Source organism: Trachemys scripta, chromosome 4 (assembly GCF_013100865.1).
Source record: "Trachemys scripta elegans isolate TJP31775 chromosome 4, CAS_Tse_1.0, whole genome shotgun sequence".
NCBI lineage: Eukaryota > Metazoa > Chordata > Testudines > Emydidae > Trachemys > Trachemys scripta.
The window spans coordinates 46,353,392-46,378,407 of NC_048301.1; the positions used below are offsets into that span (position 1 = coordinate 46,353,392).

Sequence of the window (25,016 nt, forward strand, 5' to 3'; positions counted from 1 at the left end):
ATCAGTGAGCAGTGGCCAGCTACACCAGTGGTCTCCAAAGTGGGGTGCATGCACCCCAGGGGGTACACAAGAGGATCCTTGGGGGGGGGTGGCAGGAGGAGCACTTTTTTTTGCGCTTTATCAGGCAGTAGTCAGAGCGGCTTTTTTATTTTTTTTTTTGGCACTTTGGCAAAAATGGTAGAGCTGGCACAGCGGGGGGATGAGGAGGGTGCTCAAAATTTTTTTTTACTGATAGGGGTGCGCGATCAAAAAAGTTTGGAGACCACTGAGCTACACCAATAAAAAGGTGCATTCCTAGTGACAGTTTTAAAACCAAAGAAATAAGCACATCCTTCATTTACAACCATTTAAGTTTATTTTACAACATATTTCTTGGGACATTTTATGTTACTATTAACCAAATATCTGGATTGTTTACAAATATAATGGCTGCCATTTAATGCAAACAATTAAAAAGTGTCTCTACATATTAAAATTTTACATCATGATTTTTATTTATTAAACTTAAAAACTTCTTTTGATGGGAAGGAACTAAGCAAAAATATAACTGTTTTCCAGAAATCAATTTAGAATCTTCTTGAGAAGCCCAAATAGAAGTTTCAAAAGGTCACTTCCTCCACTCCCATCAACACACTTCTCTCTCACTGTAAAAAGGAAGAAATCAAATCCTTTTACCGAAGTTGCAGCAAATGTCCTCAGCCAAGTCAGTTTTTATTAAGGCTTCTTTACATATTATTGAATCCCATCATGCCTTTCATGTTTCCAGCAGCACCTTGTTGAAACTGTCTCATCATTGACTGCAATCCTGCCATGCCACCTAGAGAAGAGAGATCAATGAGAACTGGGTAGGTAAGTAGCCTGGCAATTCAATTAGTAGTAACCCTTTTTGGTTAAGAAACCTCATACTTCACCACTAATGCACAGCACCATAGGTGTTCAACTGTGCTTTACAAACACAACAGGCATTGTCTAGTTTGGATCAAAGTAGTATGTGAATGGGAGTAGATGGTTAGAGGAAATCAGCAACTGAAGGCTAGATTTAAAGTGGGTTTTAAAGGAGAGAGAGAGAGAGAGAGAAGGAACCTGTTTCCATGCCTGGAAACCAGTACTAATCCATCTAATTATTGGTACAAGCTTTTGTCAATGAATAGCCCAGTCATAAGACAGTACTGGAACTCTCAGGAGAAATTATGTAAGGTTTGGACTGGGAGCTGCTGCCCACTGTGGTTCAGCCCAGCAGTATCAGATAGAAGAGGAGTTTTCTGGCAGTTGTGTGAACCTTTTTACTTATCACCTCTCTCACCTAATTGTTCCTTCCCACACTGCCGAAGCACCCCAAGAGGAGGCTGAAATAGGGAAAGATAGCTGCAAAGTATTCCATGAGCTCAAGTTGTGTTTCCAGGTTGTAATTAAAAGAATGTTAAAAATCTTAACATAAAAACATATCCATATCCGTAACACTGAAATATGCTCTGTCAAATGCTCCCCCATAATTCCTTGCAAATTGCCTAGTTTATACTGTAAAAATGTAACACTTACCCATGTGATGAAGAACTCTCGGATCCATCATCTTTGCCATCTGTTGGTTCAGTTTTGCCATTTGAGATGGATTTACATTCTTTGACATGTCACCTCCTTAAATACAAGTGACAAGAAATATGCATTACTCCAAAGACTGATAGTTGCTGGATTCAAACCAGCTTAAGTTAACAATGATCAAAAGTGACGCTGCCGCTTGCTAAGTGGTTGATGATCTGTGTGTGTTTGGCAGTGCATGGGGAAGGGGTGGGGAGAAATCAGCAGTCTGTATATTTGTAGTGGAGAAAGTTTTCTCCTCCTCAACAGAAAATCTTTACTACCAGTCTGAAACGGTTCATGAACTCCACACTTTTTAGATGTACATAAAGCTATTCAAAGTATTTTCCAGGGGTTAGCAGAAAATGGCAATCCCAGGTGCACTCTTCTAAGAAGTAATTTCCCCTTAAATTGAATCTACATGCAGCAGTCACTGCTGGGTTGAATTTACCATGTAGAGCAAAAATAAGTTTATAAACAGGACTTGAGAACTGTTGGGTAAATGATGTTTCTGACCAATAAAAGATTATAGGAAAAAAATCTTGATCCTTTTTCCTTATTATTTGGGGACCGAAGGGAAACCTCATTAATCAGATTTCCCAATCTTGTCCACTTTATTGGTAGTGTTCGTTCAATGACTTTGCCTTTATTAACTAACTTCAAAATCAGAAATACCAATTTCAGCTCTAGGCTCATTATATAACTCCATTGTCCATAGAGCAATAGAGGGTGCTATAGCCCACTTTCATTCTGCAGCCACACTTATTCCCTTTCCTCCCTTAGACCTCAAACTACATTGTTAAACCCCCTCATTTTTGGCCCTATTCCCACTTGTGACCACCATCACAATGCTTTTCCTACAGCTGAGTGAGTGCCAAGTAGATGGATGTTTTACTTACCTTTGAAAAGTCCCTTGATGCCTCCCATCTTTTTCACCATCTGTGCAAACTTTGTGTACTGTGTCAAAAGTTCCTGAACATCTCTGGTAGAAACACCCGAACCTCTTGCTACTCTTTGGATTCTTCCTGGTTGTTTACTGAAAACCTTTGCACCATCCGTACTATCTAGTTCTGCAATTAAAGACAACGCAAAATATCTATACCCTAACTTAATGTTAATAAATTCACATAATCTGGATGTAATACAGGTTTTAATGAGAACTCAGTAGTTGAGAATTGTTTGTTTTAATTAAAAAAAAAAAAAAAAAAAAGTGTGGTGCTACCCTGAAAAGTGACAGTGGACTTCCATATACATTGTATCTCAATGATTTCTATAATTTTTCCAACTAGCAGCCACTCAAGCTGGATTTCCTTTATTCTTGTGCATCACCATTAGCAACAGATGTTTTGCATAACAAATTATGCCCCTAACTACATGTGTGCAACCCCACTGAAGATTACTGGGTTTTTCACAGGTATAACTGAGGGCATAATCTGCCAGCAAAGCTTCTATGACTAATGTTGTTGTGCAAGATAAAAACAAACCAATTTGAGTGCCAGAGACCAGGGTGAGCTGGTGGGTCTGACAGTTGGAAAACAATACTTTTACTTGCAAACTGATAAAGGTTTATATGGATATTAGACAATAAATATGCAACCTCACACATTTTTGCAGGCAATTCTACCCTGACAATGACTTTAAGGAAGTGACTGTCAGTCATTATAGAGATAATGAGCATATGGACTGTGTCTACTCCAGCTCCAAAAGTATGCTTAGAAATCTCCTCTAGCTAATGAAATAAAATAAAATAAAATATCCCTTTCAAATAATTTACTTTGGATCAAGCAGTATCTGGCTCCTCTACTCAGTCTTATTTTTGAAAGCCTATATGTGATGTGCACTTCAATCCTGGTGTGAGTTGTCCAATTGTTTCATTGGATTGTTTCAGTTATGTATGGATATTTATACGAACAACATGATAAATTAGTACTCTCCTGTTTCTTTCCACCCGCTCAAACACTTGTGCCAATAAAATAATGAACACAGCTATGAATAATTTAAGTAACTGTTCTTAACTTTCTATTACTGGAACTTGTTTTACCTTGATCATTCATACTGTCCATTATAGTCATCAATTTCTTTAGCCTTGCCATTGATTCCTGTTCGTTGCCTTTACTCATAAAATCTGTTCCAAAACCAGGGATCATACCCTATAAAATAGTACAGTTAAAGGAGTTAATTATGTCAGTTTTGCAAATTACAAGATACACCGCTACCTTGATATAACGCGACCCGATATAACACGAATTCGGATATAATACGGTAAAGCAGTGCTCTGGGGTGGCGGGGCTGTGCACTCCAGTGGATCAAAGCAAGTTCAATATAAGGCAGTTTCACCTATAACACGGTAAGATTTTTTGGCTCCCGAGGACAGCATTCTATCGAGGAAGAGGTGTACTACTGTCTGAGTGACCTGAGAAATAGCTAGCTCTATATAATTTTAAAATATTTTATTCAGCAAATTCGAACATGTTCAAACGCAGAAATAGGCAAGTTATTCATGTTTACCAGAAGCCATTAAAATTATGTGGTAGCATTTCAGACAGCTATCAGACAGACAGTTATTCCATGGGAAGAATTCCGTAAAATTCACAAAAGTTCTCCAGCACTTTCTACAAAAATTGAAAACGAATTAAGTTTGGACACAAAATTTTCAGGATAACTAACCAAGATCTGACTGAAGGGTCCCATTTTCATGATGTTTTGGAATTGTTCATACATATCTCTCAATGTAAACTGACCTGAAGTACAACAGAAATGGAAGGTTAGTGAAGATGATCACACAATTACATTTTTATGTAGACTGATCCTGTTCACCCATCTCTGATTACACTTTATGAAAAGAACGGACAGAGAGCCAAATCGTGTTAGATGCAAAGATACTGCTTCTGCATATTCTTCGATTATTTGGCTGTATCTCACTTTGCATAACACATTTAAGAACCTTAGGTAAGTTGCAATTGTGTTGAGAAAGCTTGCAAATAATGCTATGTCAGAGGAGCAATCCATTTACTTTCACATTTCAACTCTTCATGAGAAGTCTGGATTTTTTTTACCTGTACGATTTAAATTTATATTTCTCTTTAATTACTTCGTTTACCATGACAAGAAAAAAAGAAAAAGTTGGTTACTTCAAATAAAAGGTTAGCTCTGTTAAATAAATGTTTTGGGGGAGGATTTGCTTACCATGTTTCAGCTTCTCTATGAGTGCCTCGTTATCATCCAACTTCAATTCGTTTACTTTATCTATCAATCCTTCAATATCACCCATGCCTGGAAAACAGAAAGCCTCCTTCAAAATTTGTGAGGAAAATTATGCTCCAATTTTTTTCTGTGACAGTGACATTTTTGAGAACACTTGTGTAGTCTGTAGTTATAAGTAGTACATACCAAGGAGTTTGCTGATGAAAGGCTGTGTTTTGAATGGTTCAAAGTCATCTATGTGCTCTCCAGTACCAATAAAAATAATAGGACTTTTTGTGGCTGCAACTCTGCAATGAAGTACAAGTAATAAGACTGTGTCTTTAAACAAAGTCAATATGGCCCAAATTCTGCTCCCTTATATTAAATTAAATGAATGTAATGACACTAGTCAGATTTTACTTGCCTGCACTATCCTAGTAGCTCCTCAAAATTACCAGCGCAAAAGGATTCAGCATACAGGATTTGAAACTGCCACTTGCCAGTAGCAACTGGGAATCATTCCCTAATAAGCTCCGGGATTTAAGCCATCATTTTAGGCTTGTAATATTTAAAAAAAAAGTTTTTATTCCTTATGATAATAAATATAACCTTCAAAATATGAACAAACTTTAAATAGATGTGTTTCTGAATTTTCAGACAGACTCAGTGCCTGTAACACTGCTGATAGCTTTAACAAGCACCACTAATGGGAAATTAAGACTGTCAGTTTCACTGTTCACATTCAGAACCTTGTGGGCACCTAAAACTTAACCCCGTCCATTTCTTCCTGCTGTTGGGAAGCCAACAGAGGCAAGTACTGAAGTTATTCATTGAGGAGCAGACAACAAAATGGAGAATAGTGGAGACTTCTCTTTTTCTTCCACATCTTAAAGCAGCCAGGAGGCTCCCAAATGGGGAGACAGATAAAGCTTCTCCCTTCCAGAAGTTAGAGGAAGGTTGGAGCTTCAAGGTTGTCAGACACCTAGCAGCAAGAAATGTGAAAGGCAAAAAACTCTAAAGCAGGGACCACACTCTGCTAGAAATTCCTGCACTCTGAATTCCCAGCAGTTGTAGATGTGGAGTGTTAAGAAAAAGAGGGCCTGGTCATCTTATTTGCATGGCCCAGGACCTGCAAGGTGCAGCTCTCACCATCAGTGTCTATTTCTAGCTAGTACGCTTAGTTTTCTGCCAACTGTATTTTTACTGACAGAATAGAATATTTATAGGCGTTTAAGAGCCTTAACTTTTCAGTTCAGTCAGACACTGACTTAAAGAGCTGGCATCAAAACAGACCAGATTGTTTTGCCAATATTCTCCATGGTTTCTATAACCAACCTAATTTCTCAGAGTGTTTGCCATGTCTGCCTGTATAAAGATGCTTAGAGATCATATTTCTGATGTGTTCTAGTAACTTTAGGACTGGCTTCAGTTTCAGGATGATGTGCTGCATGGCTTTCGACAGAAGCATGGAATCAAAGAAAATGTAACTGAAGAATTTATAAGTGGGTTCCATTGACCATTTTCTGGACTTTTATCAATCAGAGATTTGACTTGCATTCCACTGATATGAGTCTCATCCAGCATCGCCTCACAACATATGAAGTTTCAATTTTATCTTTTTTTGGTATGTCATCTTAGACTCTTAATGGGAAACAATTTTTTCACCTGAACCATATCTCTAAGGCATTTATCTACTAATTTTTTTAAAGGGTATTAAGACAAACTCCCATTAACTTAACACCCCTCTCACATGTACAGAGAGTAGTGATACTATCCTGAGAAAACAAGTTGACGCTTACAGAAAGATGTGTAATATCAAAAATATAAAAAAAGTGACACAATCGGATCCTGAAAGCTGCCAAGCACCCATAACTCCCCCTGAAGTCAGGATCAGGCCATAAATGGTTTGCATCAAGGTCAGTGTTACTCACTGAGCTAAGAATCAGCACACCCAATTGCATAAGACAAAAACAAGAGAACTTTGTTTAACAACTCTTCTGATAGTTTAAACATCACATACAGCTGAAACCCCATTATCGCACAATACTTACGCACTGAGAGCGCCACCTCCTTTTGCATGGCCGTCAAGTTTTGTCACAATAACAGAGGCTACATCTACTTTATCTTTGAAAGCCTTTGCTTGAGCTTCACAAGCTTGACCAATGGAGGCATCCATAACGTAAACAATGTTATCTGGTTGCTGGAAAAATTAACATGAGTTATTTCTGGGTCTTAACTCTGTATCTATGTATTATGTTCTGTAGTAGACTCTTAAGAACAATGAAATGGTTAAAGAAATGATACAAATCTAGAAGTATTTAAAGAGTGAATCAAGACTGAACAATGAGCAAGAAAAATGGCAACTTTACATATATTTTTTCACTTCATTCCCCAAAGAAAATTCCAGAAAACTAAGGATACTTACTTCCAAAGATAGTCTACTAGCTATAATGATGGATTTTTTCACAAGTTATAATCCTCTACTTAATATGAACTATTAAAATATTTGTAAACATTGTTTACGCCAAGCAATGCTAAGCCAATATTTGACCATGCTGTCCTCCTATTACTCTCCTATTAAGTATTAGGCTTACTAATAAAAGATGCCAAAGAATATCTTCCATTTGATCCCAAGTCTGGTGGCCAACATGAGGCTGTCAGTTTTGTTACTTCGTAAAGACTGTTCCTTAATCCACATGCGTGTAGTCACCAGATTCATTTGTTCATCAGCATGACCGATGATTACCTGATCTATCTCACATAAACCAGACATGCAAAGAAGTGGCAGATGAAACCCTAGCACATTTGCTATAGATCTCCGTAATGATGTAAATACACATCAGTCCTTTTTCTTTGAATCTGCTTATGCAAAGATCACCAAGGAAAAGAACATATTGTGTGAAGTGAAAACGTCAACCTTGATATATGGCAAGACAACTTTAATTCAATGACTAATTATACAAATGAGCAGAAGAACAGTTTAAAATTAAGTAGTTTTACTGAACTTTCACCAATTGAAGGCTAATAAGTTTCAGACTTCATTTATCCTTGCTCTTATAACAGTCCAGAACTGTCCCCACATTTCAGAAACTCCTGAGATGTAAATTAAAGCCCTGACATGTTCTATAATAGACAGCATCTATGTAACACACATTTGGATAGTGATATGTTGTATTCAAAATTACTATAAAAACAAAAGCAAATCAAGAACCATTTTACACTTTCAGTAGTTACTCACTATAGCATTGGCAACTTGTAACATTTCTTCAAACAACGAATCTTCCTGTTTGTGGCGCCCACTTGTATCAACAATGATTATCTCAAAGTTTTCATTCTTAAATTTCTCAACACCTTCTGAGGCAATAATCACAGGATCCATTTCTGTGTAACTATTCAAAAGGTAAAGACATATCTAAATTACATGAAATAACTTTCTGTCTCCATGCACCCCCATCTCAAGGACCTATTTTTAGGAAACGAACTTTTAATTAATTCATACGTATGCAATCAAATAACTTCAAATCCATCCCAAATTTCTAGATATAGACATTCTTAGTTATAGAGTACTGGTTTATAGGATGCAACGTCTAAAGATTTTATATTTAACCTCTTTCCTTTGGCATCTCTTGCATTGAAAAGCATAAATTTATACACTGTGCCTTATCTCAACTCTACTAATATAGAGGTGGAGCAGGTTTAAAATCTATATTCTTCCATCAACGTGCACATGGCAGCAAGATAGGAAAGCACTGAGAATGCATTCAAAGCATGATTCAGAAGAGTGATCCACTTTTTTTGCTCTACAGAATTGCCATCTTATTGTGAGCCTCCTATCACTGTTTATATTTGGGGATAGAGATTAAGTGTTTTCTAACATTTCTAAAGATCAAAAAGGATATATTCATGTCTCCCTGAAGACCTGAATGTGTCAATAGTCTACGCTTTTATAACGGTTCTGTTCTTGTTAAAATCTGTTTGACAGCTCACTGATCCACTATATATATATTTTCCAAATATGTAACATTAGAATGAGTTGAACTGTTCCCAAAACCAAAGGTGCATACCTCCCATAAAATGGAATTCTTGCTTTTGTTGCATTCTGTTTTAGCTGGTCAAAAGCACCTGTAAAATAGAGATATTGTCAGCAGACCATCTGCAATGTATAAGTGTGCAAAAACGTAACAAAACCTATTTAAAGTTACTCATAATAATACCTGCTCTGTATGTGTCTGCACATATCAAACATGTCTTCCAACCTTTCCTCTGGTAATAGTAGGCTAACTGTTAAAAGGAAATACAAAATGTGAATACAGTACCAAGCATTTTAGTGATTTGTGAGATGAAAAATCCTTTTCTTAAAAATAGAACGTTAGATTTATAAAAAAGCTAAATAAGTCACTGAAGTCCTGTACTGATATTTTCTAAACGAGACAGAATCAAGACACTTTTCCTGGACCACACTGCCTGCAACCAGAGACCTTCGGTCACACATTAGCAATAGTAAAAATGTAAGGCATTATCAGAGGTTACTGCCTTTATTTAGCATTTAAAGCAAAACTTTTCTACCATGTGATTCATTAGCATCTAGATCATGGTAGATTGGCTTTGCCTTATCATACACTAGGCAGGTTTGGAATGGGACATGTAATGTTAATTTCCTGAGCTAGTGATGGTCAAGCAAGATGTAGAAGTACATGTGGAGAATGGAAAGGTGAACAACCACTGTGGTATTTGCCAACTTTTGATCCTGCAGACTGGTTGCTTGGTCCTGAACCTTTCAACTAATAACACAACAGCTTTTGAAGCGAGCCCCATTGCTTTAAATACTTGTCTTTGTGAAATGAAAGCCTTCATTATACACATTCATCCCATTCTACCACATTAACATTCAGATGTGACAGTAGTCAATTATTTTTCATGTATCCATTTCAGAAAAATATATCTCCTCCACTCCATAAACACTTTAATAAGAGCTGGAACAATTTGCCCCTTACTGTAACACTGACACTAAACTGCAACAGTGCAAAGCAAATGTCAGAGAACATTAGGGTGACTCAATGAGAGAAAGAAAACACTTCCACTATGCAGTACTGTCAGAACATGAATTACCTAACCAGATCAGACCAGTAGTCTATCTAGTCTAGTACCCCATCTTCAACAGTGGCCAATAGCCCAATGATTCAAAAAAAAGGTACAACAACCACCACTCAGTGAACAATTATTGAATAACCTACAAGGGGTGGGGGGAGAAGCGGAGGAAAGGAATTTCTTCCCAGATCTCATCAGCTGGTGGCTAGCTTCAACTTTCATTTATCAAGGTTTCTCTTCTCTCTTTAATCCCATCAAATACAAATGAATGTTCTCATTATCATTTCTTTTAATTATGCATTGTGTAGAAAAAAAAAGTTTTCCTGCAGAGACTGTATCTTATATAAATAGGGTTGTACTGTATTCAGCAAGCTATATTAATAACCATAAAAGTATACAAGCCAACAGTAACATCTAACAGAAAATTGTGTTTCAGACAGTTTAATTTTTACTATTTTCTCTATTAACTGTTGTAAAAGGATTCAGTGTAACTTACCTTTGAACATGTTGTGGTTTTACCACTTCCCTGCAGCCCAACAAACATTATAATGTTCTGTTTTCCTTTAGTTGGTGTCCAAGCTTTGACTCCTGGATCTACAAGCTGTAAGACAAAGCATAATAAATGATAGAAAGTTAAACCTCAGAAGTGTGGAATTGTTAGAGCACATACAATGCTCCTACCTTCACCCAAGTCACTGTGCAGAAGGATGGCCTGACTTACATACCCAACTGTGAGTCTGAGCTTGGTCTTTTAAAAGGCTAACTGATTGAACATTGCTATTAATTACACATTTCATAGGTCTAACTCAAGGTAGATTTGGCTAGTCCCTAAATACATACACACAAAATTTCCTTGAGTTCAGGTTTTAATTTGTTTGGTTTGTTTTGCTTAATTTGAAACAAAATATTTAAACAAACTTAATTCTGATTTTTAGGTGTCTGGTGTCACTGACAGCCTGGCCAACGGGTGACTGAAGGACTGGCTAGAACAGGGGTCGGCAACCTATGGCACGCGACCCGATTTTGAATGGCACGCAGCTCCCTGCCATAGTCCCGGCCCCACTCTGCCCCCCCACCCACCGCTCTCCCCTGCGGGGGCAGGAGGCAGAAGCTTGGTTCTGCGGCAACCAAGCTCTCCCCCCCCCCCCGCTTCTTCCCCCAGTGTGGTGCTTTCCTGCCCCTCCTCCTCTCCGTCCCTGCGCCAATCAACTGATGGCCCTAGCGAGGGGGAAGAGCGGCAGTGTGCACACAGCTCGGTAGAGGCTGGGAAAAGCTGAGTAACTGTGCAAATAGACATTGAAGTTATTAAATGAGGGCAACAACTCACAAATGGAGACAAAAAGGGGTAAGATTACTAGAGAGAGACCGAATATGCAGCAGCCAAGAGGTTGTGAGAGGAAGGTACCCAGAGGAAGAACCCTCCTTACCCCTCCTGCAGCCTTGGGGAGAATTTGTATACACCGCTACCTCAATATAACGCGACCCGATAGAACACGAATTCGGATATAACGCGGTAAAGCAGTGCTCCGGCGGGGGCAGGGCTGCACACACTGGTGGATCAAAGCAAGTTCAATATAACACCGTTTCACCTATAACACGGTAAGATTTTTTGGCTCCTGAGGACAGCGTTATATCGAGGTAGAGGTGTACTTCAAATTTGTCAGAGGTCTTCTAGATGGAACCCAGGCCCAGCCCTATTCCTCTCAAGCAGCATCCCAGGACACCACAACAATAAGGAAGAAATCATGGCACCCTTTTCTTTCCCAGAAGCAGGGGGGTGTTGGTTTCTGACGTAGGTGTTCCTCACAAACAATACCTCTATCCCTCTCACTTGGTCTTTGGCTAGTAACATTAGGCTATTAAGAGTCTTGTAAAAATGTCAAGTCCTACGTACAAGTGGATGGAGGAAAGGAATATATGCAAATGGGAACAAAAAATGCTGGGGAAGTAAGCAGGAAAGAATGATGGGATAAGTTAGAAAAGTTGAGAAAAACGGAGGGAAAAAAAAGAAGCAGAAAACATAGGGGCGAGAACAGGAAGAAACATTGAAGTCAGCTCAAGAATAAGATACAAAGTGATCTAGTGAGGGGAAAAGAAAGAAGTGGAGTGAAGCCAGGAAGGGAGAAAATGTCCAAGGCCAGATCAACACTATAAACTTATATTGGTAGAACTACATTATTTCATGGGTGTGAAAAATCCACACACATAAGCGATGCAGTTATGCCAAGCGCTATGTCAACAGAAGGGCTTCTCCAGTCGACAATCCACCTCTGTGAGAAACCCTCCTGTCGGCATAGTAACACCTTCATTGAAGTGCTAAAGCACTGCAGCTGCAGAGTGAAGTGTAGGCCTACCCTAAGAAAGCAAGGGAGATTTAGTAGATTATATTTTAAAAATTTTATTAAATTGACAGTATGTCACAATGTGTCTATTAAAGAATAAAAACAATACACAACCGCTTTATTCCTTTAAATTGCAGTGTGGCTTGGATTGGGGGCATTGCAGAACAGCTCTTTTCCACTTGCTAATAGGCTTATTTCTCAGCCTTGTAGATGTTGGACAAATTTTTCATGATCCAGTTACAGACAGAAATAGTTTGTGTGAGCACTAGAGTTGGAAAGGACTCCAGTTACCTAATCCTACATTCTTTCAAAATTCAACAGAAAGAGTTTTATACAGAAACAAAGACTGTTTTTTTCCATTGTTCAATCACAATTCAAAAAAATAATGTTGTAGATTGCCATTAAAAAGTGTTAAACATCTTCAGATTTAATGTCCTGGCACAGGTAAATGCAATGTATCCAAACAGGAACGTTTACCAATACCCATCTATTTTAATACGTAACAGTAGCTCATATGTTGTAACTCAAATGTTTGTACAATATGTTCATACATGAACTGTTATTTGGACTGGATGGTTACTTACATAAAAAGAGATAAAAATCCAAAATAAAAATATGCTAATTTCATGCAGTTTTACCTTGACAAGTTCTTTAAAGACAGCATGCTGAATCATTTTCCTTTTGTTAAGACCAGATGCCATCTCTTCAAGATCAATAGCAGACCTAAGTTTTTAAAAGTTGTTAAAATAAAATCAAAACAAGACAAGAAACATTAGTATAGTTTAAGCAAGCCTTGAAGAGGATTAGAAGTATGTCTTAGTTTACATGAACAGAGAAAAATGCCCTACATTCTCTAAGTGTCTTGAACTGTCCGTATTTTCTTAAACATTAAGAGACATACAGTAGAAACATTATTCTCATGTTTAGGGTAGATTACCAGCTTTCCAGTATACTTGAATATTTTGAAGAGCATAAACTCAAGTCAAGTACACTAAAAGTTAAAATATGTCTAACAGTACTGTCACATGTAAACAGACCCGTTTATATCAAACACAGAATGAAACAGGCAAACCTTAAGAGGCATCAGTATGGTTACTATTAAAAAGTATGATGTACGGCGAACTAGAGAAACTCTGAAGGAGTTTCACTACACTAAAACGTCTGATTTGACCTCATTACTTCTCATGGAAACTTCATGAAATAGGATATTTGATATAAAAACAGATTTTATATATGCTATTTTCTTCTTTAGAAGAGCATCATCATAAACTAGTTAACTTGAGGAAAGATGTTTTAGGTAAAACTGGATTGACACTAACATTTAAATGCTCAGACTAAATTTCTCTAGTGAAAGAGAAGTGGAATGATGGGGAAATAATTAAATGAAAGTCACGTGTGTGTTCCTTAAGGTATCATATGTAAGTTACTGTACACCTCACTTGTCTGCAACCTCCATACAAACATAATAGAACTAGTCAATTTAATTTATTTTGATTATTTGACTTACTTGACATTTTCTCTCAGCTGCTTCACTAATTTAATGTTAACATCAGCTTCCAGTAGTGCTGTACATACTTCTTTTAACATAGCATTTAAAACCTTTGGGAGGATTTAAAAAAAAAAAAAGGCATTTAAAATTTACAATTGTGCAGAAATCAAGTTTGTTCATATCTGCATCATGAAAACAATGGCACTTTTGTTTTAGTGTTCAGTAAACATAAAATGATTAATACTTAACGTAATCCATGAATCTGATGTAAACCATAGACAGAATGATAGCCCTTAAGTGGAAGTTGATGATTTTAGATGGGTCTTACTGGCGCACACTGATTTATAAATTAAAAATATTTGATTCAATTGTGTAAACACAGGAATAAAACAAAAGTACTATAGTAGAACCCCAGAGTTATGAACATCAGAATTACGAACTGACCGGTCAACCTCACACCTCATTTAGAATTGGAAGTATGCAATCATTGAAAGTATGCAAACACCAGCAGAGACACAAAAGAAAAAAAGCAAATATGGTACAGTGCTGTGTTAAACTACTAAAAAAAAAAAAAAGGGAAAGTTTGACAAATCTTTTTTTCCAAGTAAGGAAGCTTTCAGTGCTTGTTTCATTTAAATTAAGATGATTAAAAGCAGAATTTTTCTCCTCAGTAAAGCTTTGAAAATTTACTATGAAGTTAATGTTCAGCTGTAAACTTTTGAAAGAACAACTATAAGGTTTTGCTCAGAATTATGAGCATTTCAGAGTTACGAACAACCTCCATTCCTGAGGTGTTCGTAATTGAGGTTCTACTATAGTTCTATGAGGAGAAAAAAAAAAAAAAAAAAAGTTCAGCTATGGAAAGCACAGTTGATCAGTTTATATCATGCAACTTTTACTCTACTATATTAAAAGAATGTTCCTTCCCCCTTATCATAATTTCATAACAATAAGAGATAATTCAGCCACATGTAAAGATAAACTCAAGTTAATTGAAAGAATTATAAATGTGCACAAAATAGTTATGACAAATAGCAGATGAAATGACATTGACAAGAACAGTTTATATCCAGTCACAGACAAAAGTGAACAAGAACAAACATTGGAACACAGTAACAGCCATAAATAAAAGTATTCCCTAGAAGCAAAATAAGCACATTTTATTGAGAAGGTACATCATGGTTCACACACTAAGGCCAGTGTTTTCAAACCAGGGTGGCTAGAGTTCATAATAAAGGTTAAATTTTAAGAGTTGAGTGCATTTAAGAATGTTACCACTAATCCATACTCTACACAGCTCTCTCAGTGGCCTGATTTTCTGAAACACTGAGCTCTTCTAGTTCTCACTGGAGAAAACAGGAGATATGGATGCTCGCCCCTCTGAAAACAAACAGGTTACTTATTTAACTGCCTAACTTAGGCACCCAGGTTTGAGAATTTTGTCTGAGGTATTATACATCTTCAGACACAGATATGAGCTTGGGGTAAGATGAAAAGTTTATGGTCTCAATCAAATCTGATAATTTGTTATAAAAACACATGATAAAATTTAGGATAATTGGCAACAAGGGATCATTGTTATTGTCTAACTGGATTTCCTGCAAAACACCAGCCATAGAATTCTCTGGATGAATTCCTGCTTCAAGTCCAATAGCTGTGGTTGAATCAGACCCTATTTTAGAAAAACATCCAATCTTGATTTACAGTGATGTAAATCCACTATACCTTTGTAAATTGTTCCAATGGTTAGTTAGGCCTTATTTCCAGTCTGAATTTATCTAGCTTCATGTTCCAGCCACTAGATCTTGTTATAACTAGACAGAAACCTGCTAGATTGAAGAGCCTTCTATCACCAAATTTCTACTCCCCATGCAGATATTTAGGGTTGTGATCAAGTCACTCCTTAACCTTCTCTTTGTTAAGCCAGATAGTCTCAAGCAGCTCAGTCACTAAGGCATGTTTTGCATCATTCTCATGGCTCTTCGCTGAACCCTCTCCAATTTATCAACATCCTTAAGTGTAGACACCAGAACCAGATATTCAATATTCACAGTAGCAGTCGCACCAGTGCCAAGTACAGAGGTAATAAAACCTCTACTCCAACTTGGTACTCCCCTCTTTACACATGTAAGAACCACATTAGCTCTTTTGGTTGCAGCTTTGCACAGAGATCACGTGTTCAGCTGTTTAGCCACCATAACACAATCTTTTTCAGAGTCACTGTATCCAGTCCCTGGAATACTGTGTCCAGTTCTGAAGTTTCCCCCATCCTGTATCTATGGCTTACATTCTTTGTTCCTTGATGTATGACCTTACATTTGGCCATACTGAAACACTTATTGTTTCTTGTGCCCAGCTTACCAAGAACTAGATTTCTCTGTATGAGTGACCTGTCCACTTCATTATTTACCACTCCTCCAATCTTTGGGTCATCTGCAAACTTTATCACTGATGGTTTTATTTTATTTTTTTCAGATCATTGATAAAAATGTTAAATAGCATAGCACCAAGAAACAATCAGTGGCAAATGCCACTACAAACACACCTGCTCTATAGCTACTCCCTGTTTAAAACCTGACTAACATGACTCAAAATGTAATTGTAATCCACTTAATGTGTGCGATGTTGATTATGTATCATTCTAGTTTCTTAATCAAAACATGGTACAGTACCAAATCAAATACCTACAGAAATTAACCATACTACATCAATGCTATTATCATCAAAAGATGATTAGTTTGACAAGATCTATTTTCCATAAAACCATGTTGTGTGGATTGGCATTAGTTACCCTACTTTAATTCTTTATCAATTGAATCCTGTATCAGCCATTTAAAAAAAAAAAAAAGGGCCACAGGATTGCTGTCAAGCTGAGAAGGCTATAATTACCATTGTCATCCCTTTTACCTTTTTTAAGTATTGACACAACATTAGCTTTTTTCCAGTCCTTTGGAACTTCCCCAGTGTTCCAAGACAAAAAAAAAAAAAAAAAAAATTAATGGTCCAGAGAGCTCTTTGAACAGTTTGTTTAATTCTCCTGTAAATTATCCAAACCTGATTAAAAATCTCTTTATTAGCTATTGTTTAACATCCTCTTTAGTTACTGATTGAGAAGCAAGGTGATGTATTCATATTGTATTATGAAATACTTGTTGTTCAAATTCAGAACTGAACTATTTATTGAACATTTCTGCCTCTTCTGCATTATTGACAATTCTACCATTTTCATCTAGTAATGAACCAATACCATTGTTAGAATTCCTTTTGTACCTAATATAATTAAACTCCTTATTGTCCTTAATTCTGCTGGCCATAGATATCGGTCTGTGTCCTTTTTGCTTCCTATGTCAGTTTTCTGCTATTCCCATCTTCTAATTCATATTCATTGCTATCAACTTCCACTTATTTCCATTTGTTTTATATAACTTTCACTTCCCCTCTAAGCCAGGATTGTTTTTTAACCACTGTCACCTTCTCTCTCTCTCTCTCAATTATGGGCTTATGGCTTTTTTGGAGATCTAACAACACGCTCAGACTTAAAAGTGAAATGAAACAGGTACCACGCAGTCAGGAATAAGATCCAGAGTTTCTGTCAATGTAAAGTTTACTAGCTCCTGGCTACATTATGGATGCCTATAGCCAATGTTACTAGTTTCACAAGCACTGTAACTCAGTCCTTTAAAGAAATAATTGTTTAACTTCTTTTTTGCTAAAAGAACCTGCACTTATATTCAAAAACTATTGGATTGTTATTGGGTGAAAAAAGTTTAAACTCTATTTCAATATATAATGGATGCATGCTTAACCATTCCATACGGCTAAATGCAGTGCCTTGCATGGTGTCAAGTATCAGAGGGGTAGCCGTGTTAGTCTGAATCTGTAAAAAGCAACAGAGGATCCTGTGGCAAGTGCATCTGAAGAAATGAGGTTCTTACCCTCGAAAGCTTATGCTCCCAGTACTTCTGTTAGTCTCAAAGGTGCCACAGGACCCTCTGTTGCTTTTTACAGATTCAGACTAACACGGCTACCCCTCTGATGTTTAACCAATTATTCCAAAAATTTACATTGAAAAAGGCTAATGCAGTCACAGTCCTAGGATGCATCAGGTGAGGTATTTCCTGCAGAGACAAGAAAGTTTTAGTACCATTATACCAGATACTGGTAAGACCGCATCTGGAATACTGTGTGCAATTCTGGTCTCCCAGGTTTAAGAAAAATGAATTCTTTCTTAAGGGTGCAGAGAAGGGCTACTAGGCTGATCAGAGGAATGGAAAATCTACCTTATGAAAGGAGACTCAAAGAGCTTGACTTGTTTAGCCTAAGCAAAAGGTGGCTGAGGGTAGATATGATTGCTCTCTATAAATACATCATAAGGATAAATACCAGGGAGGGAGAGGAGTTATTTAAATTAAGCGCCAATGTGGACACCGAACAAATGGATATAAACTGGCCATCAACAAGTTTAGGCTTGAAATTAGGCAAAGGTTTCTAACCATCAGAGCAGTGAAGTTCTAGAACAGCCTCCAAGGGAAGCAGGGGGGTGAGGGGGGAAACAAAACTGGCTTCAAGACTGAGCTTAAGTTTATGGAGGGGATGGTATGATGGGACTGCTTATGATGGCATGTGGCCCATCAGTGACAGCCAGCATCAAAAATCCCCAATAGCTGGCGACAGGACACTAGATGAGGAAGGCTCTGAGTTACTAGAGCGAATTCTTTCCCAAGCATGTGTCTGGTGGGTCTTGCCCACATGCTCGGAATCTAATTGGTCACCATAGCTGGTGTCAGGAAGGAATTTTCCCCCAGGCCTAATTGGCAGAGACCCTGGGGGTTTTATGGCTTCCTCTGAAGCATGCGTCACAAGCAGGTTTAAAACTAGTGATGGAGAATTCTCTGTAATTTGATGTCTTCAAATCATGATTTGAGGACTTCAGTAACTCAGTGAGAGGTTAGGGGTCTATTTCAAGAGTGGGTGGGCAACATGCAGGAGGTCAGACTAGATGACCATGGTCCCTTCTGATCTTAAAGGCTATGAGACCTGTTCACTAGGTTTTGTTAAACATACATTGTAACTACTAAGTAACCCAAAATCATACAGAGGATACCCAAATGAGCTTAAAAACATAGAATTAATAATGTATATACTATTAAGCATATAAATTATATCCAGTGAAGTTGATGCAAAAGATTTATACTCCCTTACTGATGTGCTTCAGTACCTTCTACCAGCTGGCACACCCAAACTTATGTGTTCGTTTTATTCCTCTCATTTACTCCTTTGATTTCAGCTGCCTGCCTTCTTCCCCAGCCCATTTCCTCTTCAGAAAAGACAGTGTGATCCCCTGTCCATGCCTTGTACACTTAGTTAAAATTAAATTGTGGTATCTTCAAGCTGACGCATTAGTTTGGCCATCTGACTTTGGGGTGACTAAATCCCAGTAGTTTTTAAGCAACATCAGCCTAGTCCATCATGGTAATATTTTGCCTTCTTTGTGATAACAGAGCTATAATGTACACAAATATTACATACCTCTTCATTGATAATTGTAGCATTGCTCAGCGAGCGCAATGCTGAGGTAATTTTTCTTCCAAGGTCTGCTAACACCATCTTGGCGGCTTCAGAGAAATCTCACACAACAATCTGTAAAGCATTAAGAAAAGGTAAACATGCTACATTAATTTTAGGAAATATTCTGTTACTTACTTTTTTTGTGTGTCTGATTTTAGGTGAGGTACATTACCATGATGTCATCTTGATGTTTATACAGAGTGAAAGGAAAGTCTCTGTCTCATAATCAGCTTTGTTCTAAGACTATTTAGAGAGTTTTGCTGCTCTATACCAATCTGAATTTCGCATTTCCTGAGGACACTCATGAAAAACAGGTTATTTTGGAGTTTGTTACTGCTGCTCATTTCTCATCTCAAGTCCTAGAATTCTCTTTAGAGCATTTCCAAGCAACTAGCTGTGATGTCACAACCAGATTTGAGTTATGGCAAGGAAGAAGAGGATATGAACAAACTCAAACTTTGAAGTGAAAAATTGTTCCAGAGAAATATACCAAGTAAGAGACCCATGTTCAAATCTAGATCTCCCTCAGTGAGCCAACGACGCTAGGAAAACACCAGAATTAGATGGTAAATCTTGCCTTACTTACAATATATATCTGACAACCTGTCAAGAAAAAAAATTTCTAGGTAGGAAAAATATTGTGACAAAAGCCATGTGAAAGTTGAATGATGTCACATAAAGATAAGAAAGCACAGTTTTGACCAGTAAACCCTCATCTTTCAGTACACCTTCTGATTTTGATTCTGCCAGGTAGAGGTACAACTCAAATTTGACTAGACTTCATTGATTTTCCTTGTCCAACTTCTGTGAAATCCACAGCTTAAATAGAAAAGATCTACTTTTTAAAGTTACATTTTAATAGCTTCCTGTTATTACCAATCAAAGCCCCAATCCTGCAGACATTTACACAAGGGCTTTATTTTATATGTTAAGTTTGATAGGTGTTCTGTGGTCATGAGTAGTCTTAAGTAAATATTTATAGAATTTAAAATAAGCTTTCATATTCTGCAAGTGCAGATGTTACATATTGTTTCCTGACAAAGTGTTATTTTTGCCATAGAAATTTGAAACAAAAACTAAAGAAATCAAGTGGCTCAGCTTGTAACACCATTACAGTGAGCCTACAGATAAGTAATTGGGGATGGGGAGGCCAAAAGACTCTACATTTCAGCTTCAGCATTTAGTTCCAACTGCCATTCTCCCACGAGTTACCAGCCATTAACATAGGGAGCACATTTCAACAGAAGGGCTGGGAACTGCTGAAGTCTAATGATGTTAAAAGAATCCGAGACTCAAAGAAACCATGAATATTTCACAGAAATTTGGATATAACTAACGAAGATGAGATGGGGAAAGAAGACTTTAATAAACTTGCTTTATTCCTTCTTCATCATCATAAAGTAGACACCTATTCTTCAAAGGGAAGCATCTCATGTGGTAGACAAATCCAAATATTTACTCTTGTGAAATTATTTGAATACAAGTCTTGGTATTAATAAAAAAGAAAAATACTACTCAACTCATTCTTTTATACCAGAAAACTTCATGGGGATTTTTTTTTTTTTTTAAATATTTGTAAAAGTTTATACAGTTTAAAGTTAGGCACATGAATACTAAAATCAAGGGACTCAAGTAATACTGCAAACAAACATTTATTTGCCTACGTTACCAACATGTTGGATTATTAAGAATGGAAAAAAATGTTAAATACAGATCTCTTTTCATCATGTTTCCTTTTTGCATTTCTCACAGCTTGTACGATGAAAATCAGTGAAGTCAGCTTTACTTTTGTTAATAGTCCCTTTAATGTCACAAACATTGCAGGAGAGCATTTATTTAAACAGCGTTTTCTGTTGCAGCCGTGTTGGTCCAAGTATATTAAAGGGTAAATCTATACTTAAAACGCTGCACTGACGCAGCTGCACTGCTGTAGCGCTTTAATAAAGATGCTCTACGTTGATGGGAAAGAGCTCTCCCGTCAGCATAGTTACTTCACCTCGAGAGGTGACAGCTATGGCTATGCCTACACTACAGACCTTACAGTGGCACAGCTTATATTGCTGCAGCTGTGCTGTTGTAAGGGCTCCCATGCAGCCGCTCTATGGTGAAAGGAGAGAGCTCTCCCGTCAGCATAATTAAATCACCCCCAAGAAGCGGCAGTAGCTATGTCAGTGGGAGAGCCTCTCCTGCAGACACAGTCATCCACACCAGCGCTTCTGTCAGTGAAGCTTGTGTCAGTCGAGGGAAGGGGGTGGGGGGGAGTTTTCACATCTCTGACTGACAAAAGTTTTACCTACAAAAGTGCTACTGTAGACATATCTATGGGAGAAGCTCTCTCACTGACATAGCACTGTCTACACGAAGGGCTAGGTCAGTACAACTACATTGCTCAGGGGTATGGATTTTTTACACCTTTGAGCAACGTAGTTATACCGATATAGGTTTTTAGCATAGACAGACCTGAGAGACAAGATGGGTGAGGTAATATCCTCTGATGGGTCAACTTCTGTTGGTGAAAGAGACAAGCTTTAAAGCTACGCAGAGCTCTTCTTCAGGTCTAAGAAAGATAGTGTCACAGCTAAACACAAGGTGGAACAGACTGTTCAGCATACGTAGTTAACACACATTCTCAGGGAACACTTACGGTGAAGTGGCCTGTTAATACCTTGGCAGTCACAGGCAAAAAAGGGGGTGAATGAACTCCTGGAGAAAAATAATAAAAAACAAAATCACCCATGGGCAAACACTTTTCACAAAACCATCACTCCATATCTGACCTCTCAGTCCTCATCTTCAAAGGAAACGTGCACACAACACATTTAAAAAATGAACCTGGGAGCTTTTATTCATAAGTCTTAATAAAGACACTGGATTTATGGCTTATTACAACAATCTGTACCCACTAACCCCCCTTTATTTTCCTATGACTACAGTGATATTAACAGACCACTTAACCTCAAATGGTCTCTTAGAATATGCGTGAACGACTGCTGAAAAATCCACACTCCTGAGCAGCGTCATTAAGCCAACCTAAGTCCCTGTGTAGACAGCACTAGGTCAAGGGAAGAATTCTTCCATTGACCTAGATACCGCCTCTCGAGGAAGTGGATTACCTATGCCGATGGGAGACTCTCCCCATTAGGGTAGGTAATGTCTACACTGAAGTGCTACAGCAGCTTTAAGTGTAGACAAACCCCGAGTACTTTTCTCAGACCTGAAGAGCTCTGGGTAGCTTGAAGGCTTCTCTTTCACCAACAGAAGTTGTTCCAGTAAAAGATATTACCTCACCCACTTTGTTTCTCTGGGGCTTTGGGGTTTTTTTTTTTTTTGGGGGGGGGGCTGTAATTTTAAAAAAATCATGAAAACATTTTTGTTTTACATTCTGTAAAAAAAATTTTTTTCCACAAGATTTAATTTGTAGTTCTCTCTGAAAACATACCATATTAAATTTAAATAGTTATAATCGCCAACAGTAGAACTCTCCTCAAAGTCTAAATGAGCAGATGATCTTCCAGTCACATTGCAAGGCATAACAAATGCAGGCTCTTTCAAAACAAAGTAGTTTCAAATCCAGTGCTATAAACCCTCAGATAAGAACCACCCTGCATGCTTGAAAGCCCAAAATAATTTCTACTCTTGGGTCAGCAAGCATAGTCAGATCAGGGAATAGGGTTGTTATAGTGGACTGTTGTACTGAGATTAAGAAAGCACTCCTAGAAACATTGATATTTACTAGTGCCCAATGCTGATTAAATTTATCCCAAGGATTAAAATATTGTTTTCTAGCCTATGGAATAAAAATTATCTACTTTGAGACTGGATATGTTTATTTATTTCAGGTGATACTTATGGAGTCCTCTCTGCTGCTTTTTTTTTTTCTGTAGAATTACATAACGCAATTCAAAGTTGTATGGTTAATGAAAAATATCTGGTATTGTTGAACGAAAATGTGTCAATATTTTAAAATGCAGAATGGCAAACATAAAACCCTACATGACTACTTATGAACAAATCCGTGGCCAACTAAAAATTATTTCACATAATACAACAAAGCCACATTTAGTCTGGAACACCAGCAACTCAAAAAAGAACGTTTATACCCAAGCTTCATACCTGCCGTTACAACGGGTGAGGGTCCGGATTGCTAGAAGCAGAGAGCAGACACCACCCACCCCACTCTGGGTAGATCTTTAGAGCAGAGGCCGGACCGTTTAAGAACGGGAGCGCGGCTCTAGAGCCACGGGGCTGGGCCGGAATCAGGGGCAGGCTGGTGCCTGGAAGGGTGTGTGTCTGTCGTGTTTCGAATCTGCCCAGGCTGCCAGGCAGGCGGTGCCCCCTCCCCCGGTGCCGACACCCCGCCTCAGTCTCGGAGCGAGCGAACCGCTTGAGACTTCCCCCAGCTGGAGAGTGCGGGGCAAGGGCAGGCCCGGCCAGGCGGGAGCTCACCTGCAGGGCCCTGCCGCCGAGCGCGCGGGGAGAGGCCAACAGCCGGGCTGCGCCGGAGACAGGTGCCGCAGAGCGAACCTGCGCTCGGGGCAGTGGAGGAAAGTAGATGAGAACGGGCCCGTCCCCGGGACCCCCCGCCCGGCCGCCCACGGGACTCACCAGGAAGCACAGGCGCAGAGCGGTCCCGCGGGAGGCGGTGGGCCCGAGGGGCCGCAGGGCAGGCCGGGCCCGCGGGGGCCACGCTCCTCTCTCTCACCCCGTCTGCCCCTTGCCGCTGCGACTCACAACACAGCGAGCACCAGCGCCGCCACTCAGCCTGGGAAACGTCACCTTACCACTCGATCCCCGACCTCCCGGAGAGCCACTTCCGTTTCCGGGACACGCCAGCTGAGCCTGTCCGCTTTAAGGTGGAGCTGAGACGTTCCGCTCTAGGGGGTCTCGCTCCTAGCCACGCGCTAACAGGCCGAAACATTTTCTTTTTTATTAACTTTTTAAAGTATCTCTAGAGAAAAACCAACATAACAAACGATGCTGAAACGTCTCATAATAGATTAACCCTTTGCTGTCTCACCTTAGCTAAAAAAAAAAAAAAAAACAACAGGAGTACTTGTGGCACCTTAGAGACTAACAAATTTATTAGAAACATTTAATGCTATATGACTGGTTACAATGCAAATCCGTTATTTGTATTACAGAATTTTAGGCAGAAACAACTTTTGTTTTTACAAATCCAGCTAGTTCAAAAAAAGATAAAGAGCAGAAGCAAAAATCAGAGGAGGGGGATAAAGATGGGGAGGGAAGAGAGTGGGTAGAGAGGAGGGGTCGGTTGGGGCGAAGAGGAGGCGGAATGTATTTAATTCAGATACTTCTAGAAAAGCATCCCATATTCTGAGGATTTTTCTTTGTTTATTTCTGTGATGATATACTATTCTTTCCAGGGTGGCTAAGCCTACAGTGTCTATGCTCCAGTCTTCAATTGTTGCGCTCTATTTGGATTTCCATTTTGGTAGTACTAATCTGTTAGCAATTATTATTGCTCTGTTGAGCAAAAGTTTTCCAAATTCTTCAGCTTCCAATTAACATCAATTAGGTTTAAATTTACATGATTATCCTGTAACACAATTTTATTTGTTAGGGTGAAATTTACTCTGCAATGAAGTTCTGCCCAAAACATATGGGTACAGGGGCATTTCCAGAGCATATGGGTTAAATTGGCACAAGCTGAATCATATATTTGTCTGATTTAGCAGCATGCATTTTGAACAGAGAGCGGACCAGTGCATTCTCCATATAATTTTCTGCTGGATTAATCTTAAACAAAAGTC

General features: G+C 38.5%; 1 protein-coding gene across 2 annotated transcripts; it reads right to left on the reverse strand.

Moving 5' to 3' along the window:
* Positions 1-332: 332 nt before the first annotated feature.
* Positions 333-24,054, reverse strand: SRP54 (signal recognition particle 54). 2 transcript variants are annotated; one of them, XM_034768633.1, is made up of 17 exons: positions 23,851-24,054; positions 21,890-21,948; positions 19,207-19,317; positions 13,696-13,787; positions 12,827-12,911; positions 10,343-10,447; positions 8,973-9,039; positions 8,823-8,880; positions 7,997-8,147; positions 6,810-6,958; positions 4,966-5,066; positions 4,762-4,848; positions 4,243-4,316; positions 3,617-3,725; positions 2,475-2,645; positions 1,540-1,635; positions 333-817 (listed from the first exon to the last, which is right to left on the reverse strand). In XM_034768633.1, the coding sequence occupies exons 3-17, from the start codon at positions 19,282-19,284 to the stop codon at positions 726-728; spliced, it is 1,515 nt and encodes a 504-aa protein (XP_034624524.1). In that variant the 5' UTR covers positions 19,285-19,317; positions 21,890-21,948; positions 23,851-24,054; the 3' UTR covers positions 333-725. The 2 variants fall into 2 exon arrangements, with proteins under 2 accessions (XP_034624524.1, XP_034624523.1); XM_034768632.1 differs by lacking the exon at positions 21,890-21,948.
* Between the last annotated feature and the right edge of the window lie 962 nt (positions 24,055-25,016).